Raw genomic sequence first — 20,725 nt, forward strand, 5'->3', positions numbered from 1 at the left:
TATTTCTCCAAGAAAAATAACATTTGTAAACTGTATTCCTGATATCTGATTTGGTAAGTTGTGGCTTTAAAATGTAAAATGTTAAAAACATAACATAACATAACGTAACATAAGCCCATTCTGTGTTGACTCTCGATTTCTCCAGAAGTAAAAGTTATAAATGACGGGTCTATGGCTGCGGTTTGTCAGTGTGCAGTGGGGAGTTTTTGTCTGAAACTGTGTCGTGCAGTTATGTTTTTGTCAGAAATGCAAACTTACTGTATAACCACATTGGTTGGAAGTCTGCTGGTCCCATTTCGTAACCACACCTTCCTCTGCGACAAATAACTTACAGAGCAGCTTGTATAGTCGAGTTAGACAGACTACAGTCTCAGTTGTTTGCGAAAACATCCTGCAGCAAAACACAACTTCAGCGCTGCCTTCTCGTCAGTGGTAAGTTTTAATTTAAGCGTAATTGCAACAGCCTATCGATGCACTTGAAAAACGTTTGATTTTTTTATTCTAAATGGACAATTGTACAAAACCTTTGACTAAAAGTAGAAAAGAATACAAAAAAGGAATTTTTGAGACCAACTAATTATCAATATTTCCTTCAGGAATATAAAGTTTATTTCTCTTCAACTAATATGAGGCCTTCACAAGTCAGAATTATGATTGTTCTAGGAATACAACATGCAAAATGAAGAAAATAAAAGTAATTCAGAATACATATCGGTACAAACAGAGAATACATCTGATAAAAAGAAGAAAACATTAGTTGTAATGAGAAATTCAAACCGTTTTAACTCACCTTTTTTACTCAGTTCTCTTTCACATCTAAAGCAAATTAATATTACAGTATTGTCCTCCATGATCCATGTCTGTTTTCAGCTCAAGCCAACCATGCTGGCAGTCTTAGCTCTGGCCTCCTTGAGCCACTTGGTGTGGGCGTCTAACCTCTGCCCCCCAACCTGCCAATGCCTCCACAACCTGACTTCTGTTGTGTGTAAGGGAGAACTGAATCAGATACCTGAGCTGCCCGACAGCACAGAGAGGCTGTATGTCTCGTACAACAAGATACAGGAAATACCACAGCGTGGGCTGGAGGAGCTGCAGGTATGAAACTCAAACAGCCTAAAACTGTTGTTTGTGTGCGATGTTTTTGAACATGATGCAGCACTGTGCCCTGTTGGCTAGAGGCTCCAGCAGCAGGAACAACCCAGGTTACATTTTCCATTACATATTTTCTTCATTTTGACATTTCTAAAGAATTATTCTAACCTGACTTCTTTCCTTCCTGGATCGTCTGTCAGGTTCTGGACCTAACCAGTAATCATCTGAATGACTTCCTGTCCCTCAATGCAGTTTGGCCCAATATGACGAGGCTCTCTAAGCTCTTCTTACGTGACAATGGCCTGATGTTTCTTCACCCGGGTCAGTTCCAAAACTGCCCTGCTCTCACCTTACTGGACCTGAGTGAGAACCAGATCCAATTCCTGCCAATCGGATTCCTCCGTGGATTAGCTAACCTGACAACACTGACTGTAAACTTTAACCAGATTCAAATGTTAGAAGTTGGAGCATTGGAAGGTTCCTATTCCCTTGCTGAGCTCCAGCTTAACCATAACAATATAACAAAGATAGAGGAAGGTGTGTTCAAGAGCTTGTCTGTGTTGAAGAAACTTGTTCTGTCTAGAAACAGAATCACAAGTTTGGATGGCGGCAGCTTCAGAGGAGCGACAGGTCTCCAACATCTTGACCTGAGTAGAAATCTGCTGGTCACTGCTCCAACTGAGGCGCTGAGGGATGTAAACAGGCTGACACATCTGAATCTACGGATGAACAGCATCAACAGCCTTCCAGATGGCTGCTTCTCCTCACTGAGTCTGTTAGTTCATCTAGACCTGAGCAACAACAACCTGACCACTCTGTCCCAGGGATCCCTGAGAGGTCTGACCATGCTAAAGGAGCTGGGCCTCAGTCTCAACCTCTTCCACTCTCTTCCCCCGAAAGTCTTCCACGACCTCAGACACCTTGAGTTACTTGATTTGTACAGGAACAGACTGACAGCTCTCTCTCCAGATGTATTCTTTAACTTGAACAACTTGACAGAGTTGCAGCTGGACAGCAATCTGATCTCTGACATAGGAGTCGGGGTATTTGATTCATTATCCAACCTCAGCGAACTACATCTGTCCAACAACCGCATCCTGGAGCTCCACCCTGATCTGCTTCACAAGCTCAAGTCACTAGAGAACCTTTACTTGGAGCACAACACTCTGAGACACCTTCCCAGAGGTATTTTCCACAAGATGAGGGACCTCAAGGAGATACACCTCCATGACAACCACATCAGGCTCCTCCATGCCTCGGTCTTCCATGGTTTGGTGAGGCTGAAATCTCTGAAGCTCTCTCGCAACCGAATCTCCTCTCTACACCCAGACCAGTTCAGTGGCCTCGTCGGTTTAAGAGAGTTAGGACTAGATGGAAACCACATCGGTTACCTTCCCACAAGCCTGCTCGGGGATCTGAAACATCTTACAACACTGGATCTGGACAAGAACCGTATCTCAGATCTGTCTCCTGATCACTTCGCAGAGTTGACTCGCCTTAAAGAGCTTAAGTTGAGCTCCAATCGGCTGCGCGTCATCCCATTCAACACCTTCCATCTACTGCATAACCTTCGCAGGCTTCTTCTGAAGAACAACAGCTTGGCGATTTTAAATTCTCAGCTCTTTGCCCGACTTTCAAAGCTAAGAGAACTCAACCTGGACGGAAACAAGCTGACTCACTTGCAGCCTGATGTGTTTCAAGGACTTACAAACCTCCAGAAGCTGAGTTTGAAGTCCAACCAGCTCAGAGCAGTGGAGAATGGGACTTTTGAGTTCTTAGGAAACCTCAGTGCTGTCTGTCTGTCAGGTAATTTGTGGGACTGCACCTGTAAACGTGTAGTTTACATCAGCAGCTGGGTCAACATGCACAGAGAGAAGCTCGGAGACCAGCCGGTGTGTTTCTCCTCCTCTCTGTCTCGGCAGGATGCACCACTCTCACAGGCAGCTCTGTCTCCAATGTCGTTGAGAGATCATTGCATTACAAGCGCTACAAGCGGCCCATCACCCTCATTTCCTCTAGAAATGCTGAATCTGCTTTTTCTCATATTAGTCAGCACACTGTGACATCCTCTGTAATGGTTTGGTCCTCTTTAACCATGTTTCCTGTCTTTGCTTTTTCATGTCTGCCTTTGGTTTTTAAGTATTTGCACCCTGACCTGTGTACTGTACATTTGTATTTCTCTAGATGCATTCAAAAACAGTGTCAAATCCAGACTGGAATATTGTGATCCTGCAAAAGAGCAAGATAGATTTCTATTAGGAGGATTCTTGCAAAACTGTAAAAGTAAGTAATCATCATTGACAATCACATTCTGGGAAAAGGGAGCACAAATAATTGGCATTAATAACATAAAGAGACTAAGAGCCTCACTATGAGGATGTGAATGTCGAGCATGTGTTCACAAAAACTGTGAAAAAACGGACTTCACAACAACAAACATGTTTATGACTTGCTGAGTGTGTTGAATGCATTTTGAAATAAAATGAAAAACAAACAAACACACGATTTAAATTTCACTGTTTATAGTTTGACTCACAGTCACAAAGTTGAGATATAACAATCATAGACTCCACAAGATGAGTTACAGATGAAACATTCTGACAAAATAACTGTTTCACTATCATAAGAACACATTGGCTTTGATTAAACACACAAGGCAAACGGTTGCATTTCGTGTATCTACTGGAGATCACAAGTTTTTAAACCATGTCTGGAAAAAAAGGCAAAAAAAAAAGCACTTTTCAGGTTGGTTAAACCATTATAAATATCAATCTTACAACTTAAACAGGGTTGTTTTGAATCCTGAAAAAAGCTGCGCACAGTAAAATCAGTCAGTCGTGGCTTTACAGTCTTTGATTTTACAGTCTTAGATGAGAAATAACATCACATTGATAAATTGTAATTGTGGCTGGTAAGATTGTTTGAGTAAGACTGGGAGTCTGACTGTAATGAAAATAGCTTGTAAACTTTTAAATCTAATCCCACGTTGGCCACTGTCCCTCTAAATGAGTTTGAGTTTAGTCAGTTTAGAGGCCGATCTTTAATTTGGAATTTGTTCTTTCAATTGTGGTGTTCTGCTGGCTTTTTGTTGAGGTACCTGTCTGCAAATCACGTAGCTCTATTTGTCACAATTTATTCAGTCTTACTGTATCACAAGTCGACGGAGTGCCTGAAGTGATGTGAACGCGAATTATTTTTTATCTTGTGCGTTCAAGTTATCATCATCTTGTCCACAAAAAATATTTTTTTTCCCACAAGATCCATTTCTTATTCAAAGAAGACAATCATCTTGTGCACAGGAGATTCAAAACACAGTAATGTTTTAATCACAGTCTTTTTCTTAAACGTTCAGCCAGACATCTGCCAGCAAACTCTGCTTACAAATATATCTATATTAAAAAAAAAGAAGCCACTAATGATACTATGATGCTTTGGGAATGTGTACTGTCAGTTATTCCCACAAATAAATGTCACATTTTGCTTTCCTATGTTTATTTTTCCATTTGGGACATTTATACCTTTAAAACAAACCAAACACCTCGATCTGCTCTTCTTAGTTCTTACTGTCGTACCAGATTCAAGCTTTCACACCTGTTTCACTCAGTGCCAGTCTGTCAGGAGAATGCCTCAGATTTAAAACACAACAAGGTGCTCACATACGATCACCAAAACTACTTTCACTGCAAACTCTTCTTTAATTATCCAGTCACTCAGGTAGAGGAAGCTCACTCCATCCACTCTGCCGCCAGGGCAGGTGTCTCATCACAGACTAGCTTCAGATGTAGAAGCACTTGTGGTCCTTCAGGTTCCTCAGGTAGGAGAAGCTCTTCCCACACTTGTCGCACATGAACTGTTTCTCTCCGGTGTGTATCTGCTGGTGGGCTTTCAGACTGTTGCCCTGGTTGAAGCTGCGTCCGCAGGTGTCGCAGCTGAACGGCTTCTCCCCCGTGTGGATACGCTGGTGTCGGTTCAGATTGCCCGTGTTGCTGAAACATTTCCCACACGTGTCGCAGCTGAACGGCTTCTCTCCTGTGTGGACCACCTTCAAAAAGGGAAAAAAACTGTCAAGTAGATAATTTTCACAGTAGGACAAACAATTGTAAAAAGACTTACATTAAGATATACACGACACTGGACCTCATGCTAGAAAGGTCTCAGTGGTGAAATGTAACTAAGTACATTTAATCAAGACCTGTACTTAAAGGTTTGTGTCTAATCTGACAAACTGCCTCCAGTGATGTCACTCAGTGGCTACCTTGCATTGTGGGTAATCATTTGGTTTTGAAAAGAAGAAGAATGTGTGGAGTAAAAAAAGGTGACATTGAAACTGTCCATGATGAATCCAACAGTGGTGTAGGAGTGTAATGCTAATCGAGTCGACTGCTTTTTTCAAAACCTGGTGCCTACATTACCCACAATGCAACTTAGCCACTGAGTGACATCACTGGAAGCAATTCAGGAAAATAGTTAGAAATGTCCATCTGAGCTACTCGAAGGTTCCGTTCCGTTCCGTTCCGTTTTCTTTCCGCTTATCCATGAGGGTCGCGGGATGTTGCCGCTTTTTTCCCCCCTAAGGGGTTGCGGGGCTTACTGGGGCCAAATCCAGACTTACTCTATGGGCGTAGGCCAGGGTACACCCTGGACGAGTCGCCAGCTCATCGCAGCTACTCGAAGGTGATGTCTTTAAATGTTTTGTTTTGTTTGTCAGACACCTGAAGATATTAAGTTCATATGATATAAAGAGAGTAAACTCCACATGAGAGGTTGAAAACTCTTTTTCTGCCATTTTGTAAAGAAAATAACTACTTACAATGAATTGATTATCAATTCTAATTCAAACCAGCAAATGACAGGAATGATGAAATCTTTTGTTGAACTTGTCCTTCACAACAACAACAATCGATTCAAGCCTACCTGATGTGATTTAAGGCTGCTGTGCTGTGTGAACATACGGCCGCAGATGTCACAGGAGAAGGGCCTCTCCCCGCTGTGCGTCTTCAGGTGAATCTTCAGGTAACTGGACGACTTGAAGCTCTTCCCGCAGAGCCCGCAGCTGTGAGGCCTGTCCACTGTGTGGTGCTGCTGATGCGACCGCAGGTCAGTGATTGAGCTGAGCTTCCGCCCGCACAGCACGCACGTACACGGAATGGTCGCCGCATGCGTCTGGAGGTGTTTCCGGAGAGAGTCCACGCAGGCCAACGTAGTGCCGCATGCTATGCATGCCAGCGAGTTCTCGCCTGAGTGGGAGGTCTTCTGATGCATCTTCAAGGCACTCTTCTGGATGAAACACTTGCCACAGGTCTCACAGCTGAAGGGACGCTCGCCTGTGTGTATCCTCTGATGGCCTTTCAGAGTGTCGGCCTGGTTGAAGCTTTTGCCACACGTCTCGCACCTGAACGGCTTCTCCCCCGTGTGTATGCGCAGGTGGCGCTGCAGGTTACCTTGTATTGTGAAGCTTTTGTTGCAGTACTGGCAGTTATAGGCCCGCTCTCCTGTGTGGACCATCTGATGCATTTTCAGGCCGTGAGCTCGATAAAAACTCTTTCCACACTGTTCACAGCGGAACGGCCGGACCTCGGCGTGGAGTCGCTGGTGGTTCCTCAGGAGCTGCTTCAGGGTGAAACCTTTCCCACAGACATCACAGGTGTGTGGTCTCTCACCTGTAGACATAAAGCACATTGATTCATCTTTTCAGTCATTTTTAAAGCCTCCAGCCTCTTGTGTAAGGATTTGCCGCTGCTCTTTTTCATTTATGATGTGAGAAAAGCTGAGCACTCACCTGTATGAAGCAGCATGTGTGCATTGAGGCTTCGCTGGAATGAGAAGCCTCGGCCGCACTGCGAGCAGTGAAAAGGCTTCTCCGCGTTCGCTCCGTGGACAGCCTGATGGGCTTTGAGCTGCAGCAGCTTGGTGAAAGTTTTCCTGCAGTGTTTGCAGCTCAGAGGTTGCTGGTTCTCACTCTGGCTCTCCTTCTTTGCTCGGCCTCGAAGGATCTTCGGCTTCGCAGCACGTTTAGGTCTGGTGGTGTAACCTGGCTCACCGTCATCTGCGTCCTCTGGCTCCAGCTAATGGAAACATTTTCCAAACTGTTTAAACAACTGCTAATACCCACCTCTACTTTACATTCCTTAATTAAGAAAAAACACAGACCATGTAAAGTATGTGTGCTCAATTCTTAATATAATAGTTGGGGACATAGTCAGGCAAAAATAAAAATAGAGATTATAGAGTTGAGGTATGTGAGAGGTCGACCTGGTAGTCCGGGTCGTCACCATCGTCCTGGCTCGGGTCATCTCTGTACTGACCAGAATCAGAGGACGCCTGGTCGGCGAGCGCCTCCAATCCTTCCTCCTTTATTATCACAGGTTGGATGCTGTCCTGAGAGAAGTGAGAACAAGGACAGATTTAAAAGTCACAACACAGTGTCTGGGTTCCCAAGTAGGGAACTAAAAAAAAGAGGCATATTTTTGTGTACTTTCCGTCTAGGTCTGTTTTCGATGGTTCAGTTCCTTAGAATAAGGGGGAAATATCATAAAAGTATTTGGAAAAAACATTGTGCAACAGTTTGGGGAAGACCATGTCCTGTTTCAGCCTGACGATGCCCCTGTGCACAATAACAGCTCCATACAGAACTGGTTTGTGGTCTGAATAACCCTCTGGGATAAACTACAAAGTAGTTTACCAAAAAAACTTGAAAACAATTCAAATCTCATTGTTAGACATCGGGTATTGTAGTTGGTGAGATTTCTTTAGAAATCCGACCTGGTATGAGAAAGAAAACAGGAAGTAGGAAAGAGAGAACAGTATGAAACTCAACAAGGATGCCAGATTGCAAAAGACGAGACAGGATTTTACCTCATAAGTTCGGCCTTTCCACAGATGAATTATAGGTGATCTCTTCACTCCAGCCTCACCACTAGCCCCAACTGTAAACATTTAAAGAGCTGTTAGTATATTATATCTGACAGCCACTTCTCCGCTGGATGTTTGATAAAGACAAACAACACAATTAGAGGATAAACTCATCACCTCTGCGACTCTTCCTCCCTGAGCGCTGGCTCTGGACGGTCTCTCCTTCTGCCCCGGCGCTCGGAGCTCTCCTTCCCTCCTCCGGCCTGCTGCCTCCCTCCGTCTGCCCCTCCGCCTCCTTCGGCCCTCTGTGGCCCTGCAGCGCCAGCTTCAGCTCCGTCTCTGCCGCCTCCAGTCTCCTCCTCATGTCCTCAGTGTCTGCAGCACCCTGGGTCACCTGCAGGGACAAACAGAAGAATTTTTTAAACAGGAATCATCACAAAGTCAGAGTTGACAATGTTGTAGTCATCTGGTTTTTCACTACGGTTGGATGATATAACGATACATTCAGTGACATCATGAAAACTGGCGAAATGTCACATTGTCCAGTGGTAATTAACCCTTTAATATTCATATTTTTTGCTTTTATTGTAACATTTTCTCTAGCTGGCTAAATATTTATTTACCAGAAATGTCACATTATTGTAATATTGTTAAAACATTAGAAACATTTGCTTTATTCTCAGTTTTTTTCCCTCCATTTTAACTTACTGCTCATTTGTAGCCCTGATCTTTTTTTGAAGTGACAAAGAAGTGTAAAAAAAAGCAAAACAGTAAAAACGAAGACTGTCTTAGCATTACAGGTATGGGCAAATAAATAAAGATGTAAATAAATGGCTTAATAAATGAATTTATATGCTATGAAATGCACAACATATAACTAATATTACATGTAAACAAAGGCATTAATTGATTTTAAAAAATGGGACAACATTGCTGTTGTCTGTTTTGATGTCCTGTATTTATTAAAGTCTGAATTAATTTGCCTGTTTATTCACTTTTCCATTTAACGCTCATTTTAATTGATCGATACATTCATTCTTATTGCATTTCATTTTCCTTTTCATGATTACACTTGTTCCTGATCACAAGAACAAGACTGTAATCAGGAGAAACTGACAATGACTGATGACAGATCACATTCAGATATAAAGTACCGGCGCACTAATGTGACGTACTTCTAACTGCAGCACAGAGGAACATTCGTGGAAAAGCTGGCAGATCTTCTCCACGGCTTCTCGAGCCAGAGACGTCATGAAGACGCTGAACTGGATCACCTGATGGAAGGAACGCAGATCACCATGAGAGGCAGACACACACTGAATACACACTCAGCATGTATCAGAGCAAAGAGTGACACATCTACTGACTGTTGCAGATAATTAAGGGGAGTAATACTTGTAAAAATGTAGTGAAGTTGTAATATAAAGTAGCAGAAAATGGAAATACTCAAGTAAAGTACAAGAACCTCAAAATTGTAGACTAAATTAAACTTGAGTAAATGTAATCAGTTACATTTCATCACTAATCATTTATTCCTGTGTTCTATTATGTACTGATTATCTGATTCTGTAAAGTAACTTGTAACGTAGGTATCAAGTAAATCACAGAAAATGTAGTGGAGTAGAAGTAAAAAGTAACGTACAATGGAAATACTCAAGTACCACAAAACTGTACTGGAGTAAAGCACTTGACTAAATGCACATAGATAAATCTCCCCACTGGCTGTAATTATTGATAAGTGATCAATAGCTTCTGGTCGTGCAGGTGATGAAACCTGTAGCTGAGCCGTCTGTAGACATACAGCAGATAGATGCGCCTGGGCCCGCTGGCTAACTCAAAATGGCGATCAAAGATGGATTCTTCTCACTTGTTATGCTAACTTGTTCAACCAGATTTATAAATTTAATCCGAGGTGACCTGAATATACGCTCCACTCAGCAGAACAGCCCCGATATGTGTTGTTACATGAGTTTGGTTGTTGGAAGCTAACTGGAGCAGCTAGCTAGCTCTTCTATTTCTATGATCAGCTGGTTGTTTAGACGCCAGCCGAGGAGGGAGCGTCAACACAGAGAGGAAGATGTGACACACACACACACACACACACACAGCAACAGGTGAGCGTTAACGTACCGTGTCAGCCGACGACCCGTGTGTGTTTTCACAGGATGACACTTCTGGATCTGTTGAATCGGAGCCGCCGACAACTTTGCTAATTTCTGTGACAGTCGCGTTGACCATTATCTCCAAAATGGCGCCCACCTGCGCCTCCAAATCTGACATTCTGGCAAAAAAAAAAAATATGTCGCCTATGAGTGTGTTTCTCTTCTGTGATTGTAAAATGGATCTAACAGCTTGTTGATGCTACAATATTGTCGTTATGGTGACAAAACTCGTGCCGCTCACAACACGGAGACCAACTTCCTCTTCCCGGTTCATGTTCTTCAAAATAAAAGCACGCACTACGTTCTTTTTTTATCTTTCGCACTCAGACGAAAACATCTCACCATTTCCTCACACTGAGTATGATATGTGGTTGTTTCAAACATAAATTAAATTAAACAAGGAAGTAGTTTTTGTGAGTGTGATCACAGCATGGTTCCTACACCTTCTTAAAGGAGAACTTCGGTCGATTTAAACATGCAGCTTCATTGCTCAAGCTACCCTTGACTTGCCAGTACCGAAGACGCCAACAAATTTGGTCCAGCCATTACAGAGCTCCGTGATCGGAGACGTAGCATTGAACGCTAACAGCATGGGGTCAGAACTTTACACTGTGTTTTAAGCATCTTAACATGCGCCACATCTCACACCAAAAGTTATGCAACATCAGCAGATACCTTAGCACACAGCACTGTAGCGTGTATGACTCAAAATGAATAAAAAAGTAGTTAAAACAGTGTGTTTGTGCAAGCAGCCACACACCTGTTTGTTGACATCCGTGCCTTCCGGTAGCTAGACCAAACTAGCATATCCATCGAGTGTGCACTTAACAGGCTTAACAGGCTATTGTAAGGCTCATGGCTCATGACAGGCTGTAACATGGACATGTACATTATGAACATACACACGAAAATGCTGGAATACGTTTCCGTCTCCGCCAGTGAGGGAGTAAGTGCACGCTCGACGGATTGACTAGTTTGGTCTAGCTACCGGAAGACGCCGATGTCAACAAACAGGTATGTAGCTCCTTGCACAAACACACTGTTTTAACTACTTTTTTATTCATTTTGAGTCATACACGCTACAGTGCTGTGTGCTAAGGTGTCTGCTGATGTTGCATAACTTTTGGTGTGAGATGTGGAGCATGTTAAGACGCTTAAAACACAGTGTAAAGTTCTGACCCCATGCTGTTAGCGTTCAATGCTAAGTCTTCGTTCACGGAGCTCTGTAATGGTTGGACCAAATGTGTTTGCGTCTTCGGTGCTGGCAAGTCAAGGGTAGCTTGAGCAATGAAGCTGCATGTTTAAATCGACCGAAGTTCTCCTTTAAACATCAAATTAAATGATTTTTTCAAGGACTTTCTAGACCCAGTTCCCTCAAATTCAAGAGAGAGAAGTTTGATACTGAGAGCTGGCATGTCTCACAAAAGCTACAGACAACAACACACTTAAGTTTCAATCATATAAAATAAAGTGTACAGTCATGAGGCGTGTCTCTTTATGATTATCTGTCAAGGTCTTGATTTTTCCCCTCTAATTCACAAGTTCTCAAGGATTTGAAGGACCCTTGGGATTACCCTGTAATTGCTAATCTTTGCAACTACACTATATCCAGCCTGTATATATGGAAGTTCTGAACTATTTTATTTTTTTAGAATTCCACCGGAAGTATTAGCATGGCATTGTGTCTGCCTTGACGCTAGTGAAGTTGAATATCTAGTGTAAAGACTGCCCTCCAGTGGTCACAGTGAGAAACTACATCACTACATAAATTCATGGATACTTTGTTCATACAATCCACCTGGTTCGATTATTACAGCGTTATTTTCAGTGTTGTGAACGTCATGCTAGCTGTTGACGTGAACTCTGTCGTCAACCGCGAGTGTTTGCTGCCCTCCTGCGGTCACATTCAGGAACTACATCGCGGTAACACACCACGCCAATAATCCTAGTTTGCGAAACGCACATGAAATGTTTACGTCCTCCTTATTATTAAAATGTATTAATGAAAATTGTTTAAATTAAAGTTTTACCTTCTGGATATCATGTTTAGATGTCTGCCGGAGTTAGCGACATGACAACACGTAGGATCTGGGGTGTTTGCCGCCCTCCTGTGGCCACAGCCAGGAACTACATCAACCAAAAACGTACTTCCGGCCAATTACTTTCAAAATAAAAGTGACAAAACTTTAAAACTAATGTAAATCCAACACATAAAGAAAAAAAATCTTCTCGAGTTTAGTTGTAGAATGCAGCTACTCTAATATATTCATTACATTACACTAGCTACATTTTGCAACCACACCAGAGAAGATGTATATTAATTATATATAAAGCCATATATTTCCCTTTCTAAATAAAAGCTGTTAATCAACAGTCTAACCTGCTACCACACTCCCAAAACAATTTTATAACTATTCGCCCGGAACATGAAACTAATCCTTTAGTTTTAGACTGTGGTCAGTTTAGTTGAAACTCTCATAATGAGGTAGATAACATTTTCAAAGCAAATATTTTCCAAGCACAATCTGAATCAAGCACAACAATGCAACAATTCAGTTTTCTAAACTGATTTAATTACTGTGTTTTGTCCTGACATGACATTTGAGATCTACCACAGAAAAGAATTTAAAAAATGAGTCAGTTTCATGACGTAGTGATTGTGCTCCCTAACATTTTCTGTGGTTTCCCACTACAGTTATGTCTCTTGAGCAGTCTTGAGTCTGAAAATCCGAGTCCACAGCTGCTACAGGAGTACGGTTTCTCTCCTGTGTGGACCTGCATGTGAACCTTGACGTGTCCGAGCTGCCTGAATCTCACTCCACACACTTCACACTCGTAGGGCTTCTCCCCTGTGTGGATCCGTAAGTGTCTTCGGTAGCTGGCGTAGATCCTGAAGGCCTTGCCGCACAGCTGGCATTTATGTGGTTTCTCTCCGGAGTGCTGCAGTTTGTGGGACTTGAGAGCCTGATGGACGATGAACGCCTTCCCACACACATCACAAGCGAAAGGCCGTTCCCCTGAGTGGATCCGTCGATGATAATCGTATGTAGCTTTGTAGAAAAAGGACTTTCCACACGTGTCGCAGGTGTACTGCATGTTTCCTGTGTGAATGAGCTCGTGTCTTTTCAGTAAAGACACGGTGTCGAAGCCCTTTCGGCAGGTCTTGCAGCTCAAGGGCGTCACATCGACAGTCGTCCTGTCCCGTCGGTAGATAACTCTGCGGTTCCCTCGTTCTCGAATTTGCCTTCTCATGACGGACCCGTGTTTTTCATGGTGAGGAACTTTCTGGTGTTTCTGCAGCTGGCAGTTGTAGAGAAAAGTCTTCCCACACAGGTCACACATGAAGGACTTTGAGGCACCGTGAAGAAGCATGTGAGCCTTCAGCTTGTTGTCCTGGATGAAACTCAGCCCGCAGACTTTACATTTGAACGGTTTTTCACCTGTGTGAATACGAATGTGTCTCTTCAGGTTGTGTTGGAGGGTGAAGCCCGCTCCACACGTCTCACAGGTAAATATTTTCCCTCTGTGGACCGACTGGTGTGCCCTGAGCGATCTCCTCTTTGTAAAAGCTTTGCCACACACCGTGCATTTGTAAGGATGCTCACCAGTGTGAACACTTCTGTGGCACTGCAGCGTGAACGCGTACCTGAAACTCTCCCCGCAGTCCGAGCACTTGTGCGGCTTTTCGGATGTGTGAACGACCTGATGAGCCTGCAGGTTGCGTTTCGTTTTGAAGCCCTTCCCGCAGGTGGAGCAGACGAACGGCCTCGTGCCCGTGTGCACGAGCTGATGAGTCTTCAGGTGCATTTTTGTTTTGAATGACTTGTTACAGATCTGGCACTTGAAGGTAACAGACTTCCTCTCCTCGTGTCGCAGCAGGTGATGCTCAAAAGTCGCTGTGTTCCTGAATTTCCTCGGGCACTGGTCGCAGGCGAAGGGTTCTCTGTGAGTGTTCATGTGCTTCTGCAGGTGAAGCTGCCGGTTGAAGCTCTTGTTACAGACGTCACACACAAACACCTTCGCTTTCTTCCTCGCTTCTGCTCTCTGGGTGTTCTGGCTGTCAGTGTTTTTGGATTCTGCCGTGTTGGTTGTGGAATCATCCTGTGCGGCGTCTAGACAGGAGGGATAATATAAAACGTTACCACACATGTCACAGTTATCATGTCACACATGAATCATTATTTGATTTATTTTAAATCATTGCAAGCCACTGTTACCTGAAAACAATATCTGACCAGGAATAATGCACATCTCAATGTTACATATCAAAACAATTATTGTTTTTGACCGTAGTTTCCTTTTCTGTCAGTGAGTAAGCAGATGATCCCTGACACAGTGACATATTTCAAAGATATTTTCATATTATATCCGGATTTTGTCCCACACATCACAGAATTCACACTTCAAAAATGTCTTTACTCTTGTGTGTTTATGAGGTTTACTTCCACATTTACCTTTTAAACTCTCACCTTGTCTGCTGACTGTTGAGGACGCAGCTTCAGAGTTCAGCTCCTCTGTTGCTTCCTCACCATCTGAACAAGAAGTTAATACTGAAGAAAACAAACAAAGACACATTAGACATTGTTAGAATGAACTGTAAATATTATGTCCTCAATATTAACACTGGCCACTGGTCTCAGTTACATTAGTGTGACGTTCACTACATCCTAGAGCTTATTTTAGGACCCCACACGCTTTGTCTACTTTCCCAAAAGGACTTACAGTAAGTTTTTAATGAGGATAATATTTTCCTTTAGTAGAATTTACCAGCATCATGTCCACTCTGCGTCCCAGCAGCAGGAGATGATTCGGTGACTCCCTCCGTCACCTGATCCGTTTTTTTTTTTAACACCCCGAAAGGCTTCAAGGTGTAGATCAGCCCGCTCTGCTCGAACAGCACCGGGCAGCCGCTCAGCACGTTTTCTCTCCACAATCTGGCATTTTCGTAGTCTTTAGTCACCGTCGTCAGCTCGCTCTCCAGCCGTCCCACTCTGGCCTTCAGAGTCTGGTTGTCACTGAGCAGCGTTGAGGACAGTTGGGAGAAAATGGCGTTGATCTTCCTCGCCACCTCCCGTGCCAACACTTCTGCAATGTCGACCAACTCTGGCTGTGAGGATGAAAATAAAACAGTTATCACACAATTTGTAACAAAACATCTGTTAAATAAAATGATATGATGATAGATTTATTTATGGTGGAAACTTGAGCTGCAGAGACTGCTCGACAATTAATTGATTTGTCTATCAAAATAAAATGTTTATAATATTGATAAATCATTTCAGTGACTTCTTTGTCAAACATTCGTCTGTTCCAGCTTCTTAAATATGAAGATCTGCTGCGTGTCTCTGTCATTGACATTAAATGAAGAGTCTTTGGGTTCTGAACTGTTAGTTTAACAAAAGAAGCAAATTAAAGATACTTTGGGTTCTGGGAAATTGTGTAGACTTTTGTAGAAGAAGCAGTTAAATCTAATAAGATAGAGATGTGTCTTATTTTTTCCTTTTTGGAATACCTTTCAGCATTTGTGAGGAGTCACTGGGTCACATGATATGGAAGCTATTGGAAAGAAATGCTGATTTTTCATAATAAATATTAACATTAAACAGAAGAAGCTGTAAAATCCATTACAAAGAGGTGTGACGTGTGTAGTGACACAATTTGGCATGTTTTCTTATTAACCTATAAATCATTGTTGATAATTATGTAAATGTATTAACCAGGGGATTATTTTTTATACTTGTCTAGTAGGTAACTTACATTTTATATCGGATACTTTAAGTGTTTTAGTTAAAGACAGGTTATTCTCTTTACGTCTCGTATCTCTGGATGTTAGTTTTTAATCAGACGCCATTAATACAAACACATAACTGTACTTTATAAAACCCAAATTAAGCCCTCGCTAATATTTATGCAACAATTTCCACCTTATAGACCACCAGAACTTTGTTTCCCCCACACAACAACTCTTAACTCGACGATTTAAGCTAGCTCGTCTGTGATGACAGTCCGCCATCTTTGTTGCTTAGTATTACGCAGTCTCTCTACTCGTCTTTCCTCCATCGACACAATCTCCTCCAGCTACAGTATCTCTGACCCGCTACTCCGCTCTGACCGCGGCCGTTTGATTGACCCGTTCATCGTTAAAACAAACCGTTCACTCACCTTCCGTCTCACATTTGGCTTCTTTAATGAATTTTCTTCTTTGGCATTTTCGATAACACCAAAAGCGGTCTTGATGGCGGTCTCCACGATTAACTTTGTTTCTGAATAAAACACCACGTTTGCTGACATTTTACCTTTAAAGTTATCAGGCGACTCATACAGAGGCGAAGAAAAATAACGGCGGTGTAACCGCCATCGAGCCCGGAAGTGGAGGCAGCGGCACAAAGGTAAAATCCGACTTCAAAATAAAACTCTTGAAGTGGCTTCGGTAGCAAATATTCTTTTATTGCAATAACAAACGAAAAAAAAAAAAAAAAAAAGAAGAAATGCTGTGCCATATTACACATAACTGTAAATTACACATTCCTTTAACAATTTCAGATTTTTCTTGAAAATAATTAAATGTGTATGGTCTTCTAAAGGACTATTTTGAATTCACAAAACATAAATTAATACAAAACAACCGTAAACCAGAAATCTTTCAAAATAAAATAGTCATTGGAAAATGACTTCAGTCTTCACTTTAATATCGACTCAACTGGCGAAGAGAAATAAAAGTTCCTCTCAGCAACTGACACCAAGTCCTCAAACAAGTGTTCAAAGTATGAACCTGACAATAATGCATTTATCACCTTCAATACTTTTATAGAGGTATCTGTCTCTCAATACCTCATTTCACGTGGAGCTTTATGACTTTTAAATTAAATTTGTTTTTAAATCCAGCAGCAGCATCTGTGTTTTTAATGTTTTCAATAGCCGAAGAAGAAAAACACACTTTAACTACGTTTACTATTAAATACTGTAAAACTTACATGTGATTTACGTCTTAACTCTAGCTGTGTTAATTCTCCTTATTTGACCAACAGCCCAAAAAAAAGCTAAACGCAAATGTGAAGACACAAGCATCTATTTGCCACTGAAGTCATCACGAGCAAATGTTTTCTTTTTTTATTTAATAACTGCAAATACTGAGCATGTTTTCATCGGAATAGACACATTTTTCTGTCTAAACTAGGATGGTAATTAAGTGAATTGCATCAGCTTTTCATATTTTGAGCATAATTAGACGAAGCCACGCTCTAAAGTATTTTGTTTCCCTTAACACAACATATTAGCAACATTTTTGAGCTTTCTGGTGGACAACACGTCGCAGCATCACGTCGCCTACGAGCCGTCACAGCTGTGCTTCTTGAGCTGCCTCGAGTCGGAGAATCCTCGACCACACTGCGGACACGCGTAGAGCTTCTGCCCCGTGTGGATCTGCATGTGGGACTTGAGCTGATTTGATTGGTGGAACTTCCTTTGACAGTACATACATTCAAACGGTTTCTCTCCCGTGTGGATCCGCAGGTGTCTGTAGTAGTTCCCGTCTGTTCTGAAGGCCTTGCCGCACTGGTCACACTTGTACGGTTTTTCCCCGGTGTGAATCCGCTCGTGCTGCTTCAGACTGCCAGTATGGAAAAACCTCTTCCCACACACCTCGCAGACGCAGGGCTTCTCCCCGGCGTGGCTCCTCTGGTGATAAGCGAACGAGTATTTGTTGTGGAAAGACTTCGCACAAATGGGGCAGTTGAACTCCTTGTGCTCACTGTGGCCTTTTTCATGAAGCTTGAGAGAACCTGCGGTGCTGAAACCTTTCAGGCAGATTTTGCAGCTGAACGGTTTCACCAAAGACTTGTTTCGCCTTCTAGTCTGTAAAAATCTGTGCGTGTCGTCCGTTTCCTCGCCCCTGTTCGAATGCACGTACCGCTGATGTATCAGCAGCCTGCAGTTGAAGAGGAAAGTCTTCCCGCACAGGTCGCACATGAAAGGTTTTCTGGCACCGTGGATGAGCATGTGGGACTTGAGCTTGGTGTTGTCTGAGAAGCTCTTGCCGCACTCCTGGCAGGTGAACGGCTTCTCTCCTGTGTGAATGCGGATATGTCTCTTGAGGTTGTTGTTCAGGCTGAACCTCGCTCCACAGATGTGACAGGTGAACGGTTTCTCTCCGGTGTGGACGACGCTGTGTCTTTTCAGAGCGGTGCCGGTCCTGTATGACCTGTTGCACACGGTGCAGATGAACGGAGTGACGCCGGTGTGTTTCCTCTTATGGACAGTCAGGGAGTGGGCGTATTTGAAAGTCTCGTCGCACATCGTGCATTTGTATTTTTTGGTGTTCGTGTGGACCATCTGGTGAAAGCGAAGTGTGTCTTTACTCTTGAACTCCTTCCCACATATCGCACAGCTGAACGGCCTTTCTTCAGAGTGCACGGACATGTGACATTTCAGCAGCACCGACGTCCTGAAAGTCCGGTCACAATGCTCACACTTGATCATTTGCTTCCACTTCTCATGGCGCAAGAGGTGGTTTTCCAGAGACTGCTGAATTCTGAATGTTCTCCCACACTGATCGCAGGCGAATGGCTTCGGTGGTTTCGACCTCTGGTGACGCTTGAGGTGATTCTGCAGCGACTCCTCTTTTCTGTACGATCTCTTACACCGAGGACAGGGGAAGGGCAGCGGAGTTTTACGCGTCTCGTGGCGTAAAACGTGATTCTCCAGAGACTTCTTTTCGAGGAAACTTCTGCCACACTGCTCACAGGGGAAAGGCATCTGGTGGAGCTTCGTGTGTTTCTTCAGTTCAGCTTTCAAAGGAAAACTGGCGGCACAGTGCTCACAGGAGAAGCGGTTCACTGTCTCTGACTCTTTCTTTTTAATCCTTCTTCTCTGCGCCCCACCGGACTTGATTTGGTTCTCCTCGGTGCTGTTGTCAGTGTAAACTGGAAATAGAGGGAAGACATTTATGAAATTAGCGTACCATACTCTGAGGATTTCATTTTAATATTTACCTTTTGTGAAATGTACCCTCTATTCATTCTTGTTATCTCTAATGTGATGGTCACACCCTGTCAGAAGAAAGAGTAGGAAAGCGAATCATACCTTCTTTAAGTTTAGAAGTTGGTCTCCTGATCCTCTTTGACTTCCCTGGAGGTCCCTCTTCCACAGATTTCTGCGATGCAAAAGGAAATAATTGGGATTGTAAAAAGTTGGTTGCACGCAATGAAATGCAATCAGAACCCAAACAGTAAATTGTTTCCTTAGCGTCACAGTACACAGACACTTCACGGTACAGTATCTAGCAGAGTTTAAGATTCTTGTTTCCACACAAATCTAAATCTACAGAGTTAAACCTAAAACATCAGGGACACTGAACCTTTTCCTGTGTCGAGTCGACACCACTGGCGGTGCTGGAGTCTGGACTGGGGGCATCTTGAGGCGTGAACCCCGGTGAGGCAGCTGGTTTGAGGACGAGCTGTGTTGCTCCAGTTGGATCAGACACAGCTGTCGGTGGCGTGGGGGCCTGGGCGAACACTTGGCTGCCACCGTCCAACAACTCGGTAGGAGCAGAGCTGACTCTGCCAACAAACATCATCGGGGCTGTCGAAGGTTTGGGGATGGTCACAGATGCAGCTGTGGAGCTGGGAGCTGCTTCTGTGCTGCCTGGTGAAATCGGAGGAGGGTCCGAGGTGGATTCCTTCGCAGCAGCTTGATCGGTGGAGGCAGATAACTCCGGTGATCCTGAGTTGTTTCCAGACACAGAGACATGAATCAATGACTGCTCTGATCATGTAGAATGTAATCAACTGGCACACAAACAAAAGAAAGAAATTTCACATATTGCATCTGCAGATATCAAGATTATGGAGCAGGAATGTCAAAGATCCAGCTGATCTGAAATATCTTTGTTTTGAGGGCTGTAAAAACCTCTCATCTGATGTTTATCACCTCAGTCTGAGTGAGGTATGAGTTTTCATGTGGTGATCAGAGTGATTGATTGGGTGATTGATGACTGCCCCTCACCTATAACAGCTCCGTCCTGCAGCAGGATGTGGGTCGGGTCGGGCCCTGGCTTGCTGCCTTCACGGATGCTCTTCAGCTCGTTCTCCAGCTGCTCCATCTCCCGGACCAGCTGACCCACTCTGGCCTCCAGCTCCTGCTCCAGCTGCCCGGCTTTCCTCTGCAGCACATCCTCCAGCTGCTCCACTTTGGCCCGCAGAGCCTCGTTCTCCTCGAACAGCTCGGAGGAGAACTCCGTGAACACTTTGTGGATCTGGCCCACCAGACACTTCTCTATCTCCTGGATTTCGCCCACCTTCGCCTCGTCCCACTCCGTGTTTGGCGCCTCTTTCGTCCAGGCATCCCTGAAAACAGACACGGTCGCCTGAATGGCGACTTCAACGACTGTCGCCACCTCGCTGCCGAACCTCGCCTCCATTTTGATCCAGTCCGGTGATAAACTCAGCCCGCTGTGTCCGAAGGTTCGGAGCGCATTTTAAAGAATAAACAGAAACTTAAATCATAGTCCGAAGAGCTGAACCACAACAACTGTCTTTCTTCCGTGTTAACGTTTTCGCTGTCCTACATGGCGGACTGTGCGTTCCTGAAAAGGTTCCGTCTCCCACATCCGCTTCCGGTGT

At 43.6% G+C, this 20,725-nt stretch overlaps 4 protein-coding genes across 5 annotated transcripts; 1 reads left to right on the plus strand and 3 right to left on the minus strand.

Annotated features, from left to right (window-relative positions):
* Positions 1 to 387: 387 nt before the first annotated feature.
* On the plus strand, positions 388 to 4,575 carry LOC115575604 (leucine-rich repeat-containing protein 15). Its single transcript, XM_030407810.1, has 3 exons — positions 388 to 432; positions 871 to 1,095; positions 1,293 to 4,575. The coding sequence occupies exons 2-3, from the start codon at positions 883 to 885 to the stop codon at positions 3,153 to 3,155; spliced, it is 2,076 nt and encodes a 691-aa protein (XP_030263670.1). The 5' UTR covers positions 388 to 432; positions 871 to 882; the 3' UTR covers positions 3,156 to 4,575.
* LOC115575616 (gastrula zinc finger protein XlCGF26.1-like) lies at positions 3,598 to 10,368 on the minus strand. Its single transcript, XM_030407820.1, has 8 exons — positions 10,075 to 10,368; positions 9,120 to 9,218; positions 8,122 to 8,338; positions 7,948 to 8,018; positions 7,345 to 7,470; positions 6,872 to 7,157; positions 6,007 to 6,752; positions 3,598 to 5,134 (listed from the first exon to the last, which is right to left on the minus strand). Exons 1-8 carry the CDS (start codon positions 10,222 to 10,224, stop codon positions 4,868 to 4,870), a joined length of 1,962 nt encoding a protein of 653 aa, XP_030263680.1. The 5' UTR covers positions 10,225 to 10,368; the 3' UTR covers positions 3,598 to 4,867.
* Positions 10,369 to 12,657: 2,289 nt separating this feature from the next.
* On the minus strand, positions 12,658 to 16,489 carry LOC115595544 (zinc finger protein 708-like). Of its 2 annotated transcripts, none has more exons than XM_030440175.1 (4): positions 16,269 to 16,489; positions 14,874 to 15,213; positions 14,576 to 14,656; positions 12,658 to 14,218 (listed from the first exon to the last, which is right to left on the minus strand). In XM_030440175.1, the coding sequence occupies exons 1-4, from the start codon at positions 16,395 to 16,397 to the stop codon at positions 12,750 to 12,752; spliced, it is 2,019 nt and encodes a 672-aa protein (XP_030296035.1). In that variant the 5' UTR covers positions 16,398 to 16,489; the 3' UTR covers positions 12,658 to 12,749. The 2 variants fall into 2 exon arrangements, with proteins under 2 accessions (XP_030296035.1, XP_030296025.1); XM_030440165.1 differs by having other exon boundaries at positions 14,561 to 14,656.
* A 142-nt stretch (positions 16,490 to 16,631) lies between these two features.
* LOC115575947 (oocyte zinc finger protein XlCOF6-like) lies at positions 16,632 to 20,703 on the minus strand. The gene is made up of 4 exons (XM_030408384.1): positions 20,109 to 20,703; positions 19,462 to 19,826; positions 19,188 to 19,257; positions 16,632 to 19,027 (listed from the first exon to the last, which is right to left on the minus strand). Exons 1-4 carry the CDS (start codon positions 20,521 to 20,523, stop codon positions 17,433 to 17,435), a joined length of 2,445 nt encoding a protein of 814 aa, XP_030264244.1. The 5' UTR covers positions 20,524 to 20,703; the 3' UTR covers positions 16,632 to 17,432.
* Between the last annotated feature and the right edge of the window lie 22 nt (positions 20,704 to 20,725).

Source organism: Sparus aurata, chromosome 2 (genome assembly GCF_900880675.1).
Source record: "Sparus aurata chromosome 2, fSpaAur1.1, whole genome shotgun sequence".
NCBI classification, from domain to species: Eukaryota; Metazoa; Chordata; class Actinopteri; order Spariformes; family Sparidae; genus Sparus; species Sparus aurata.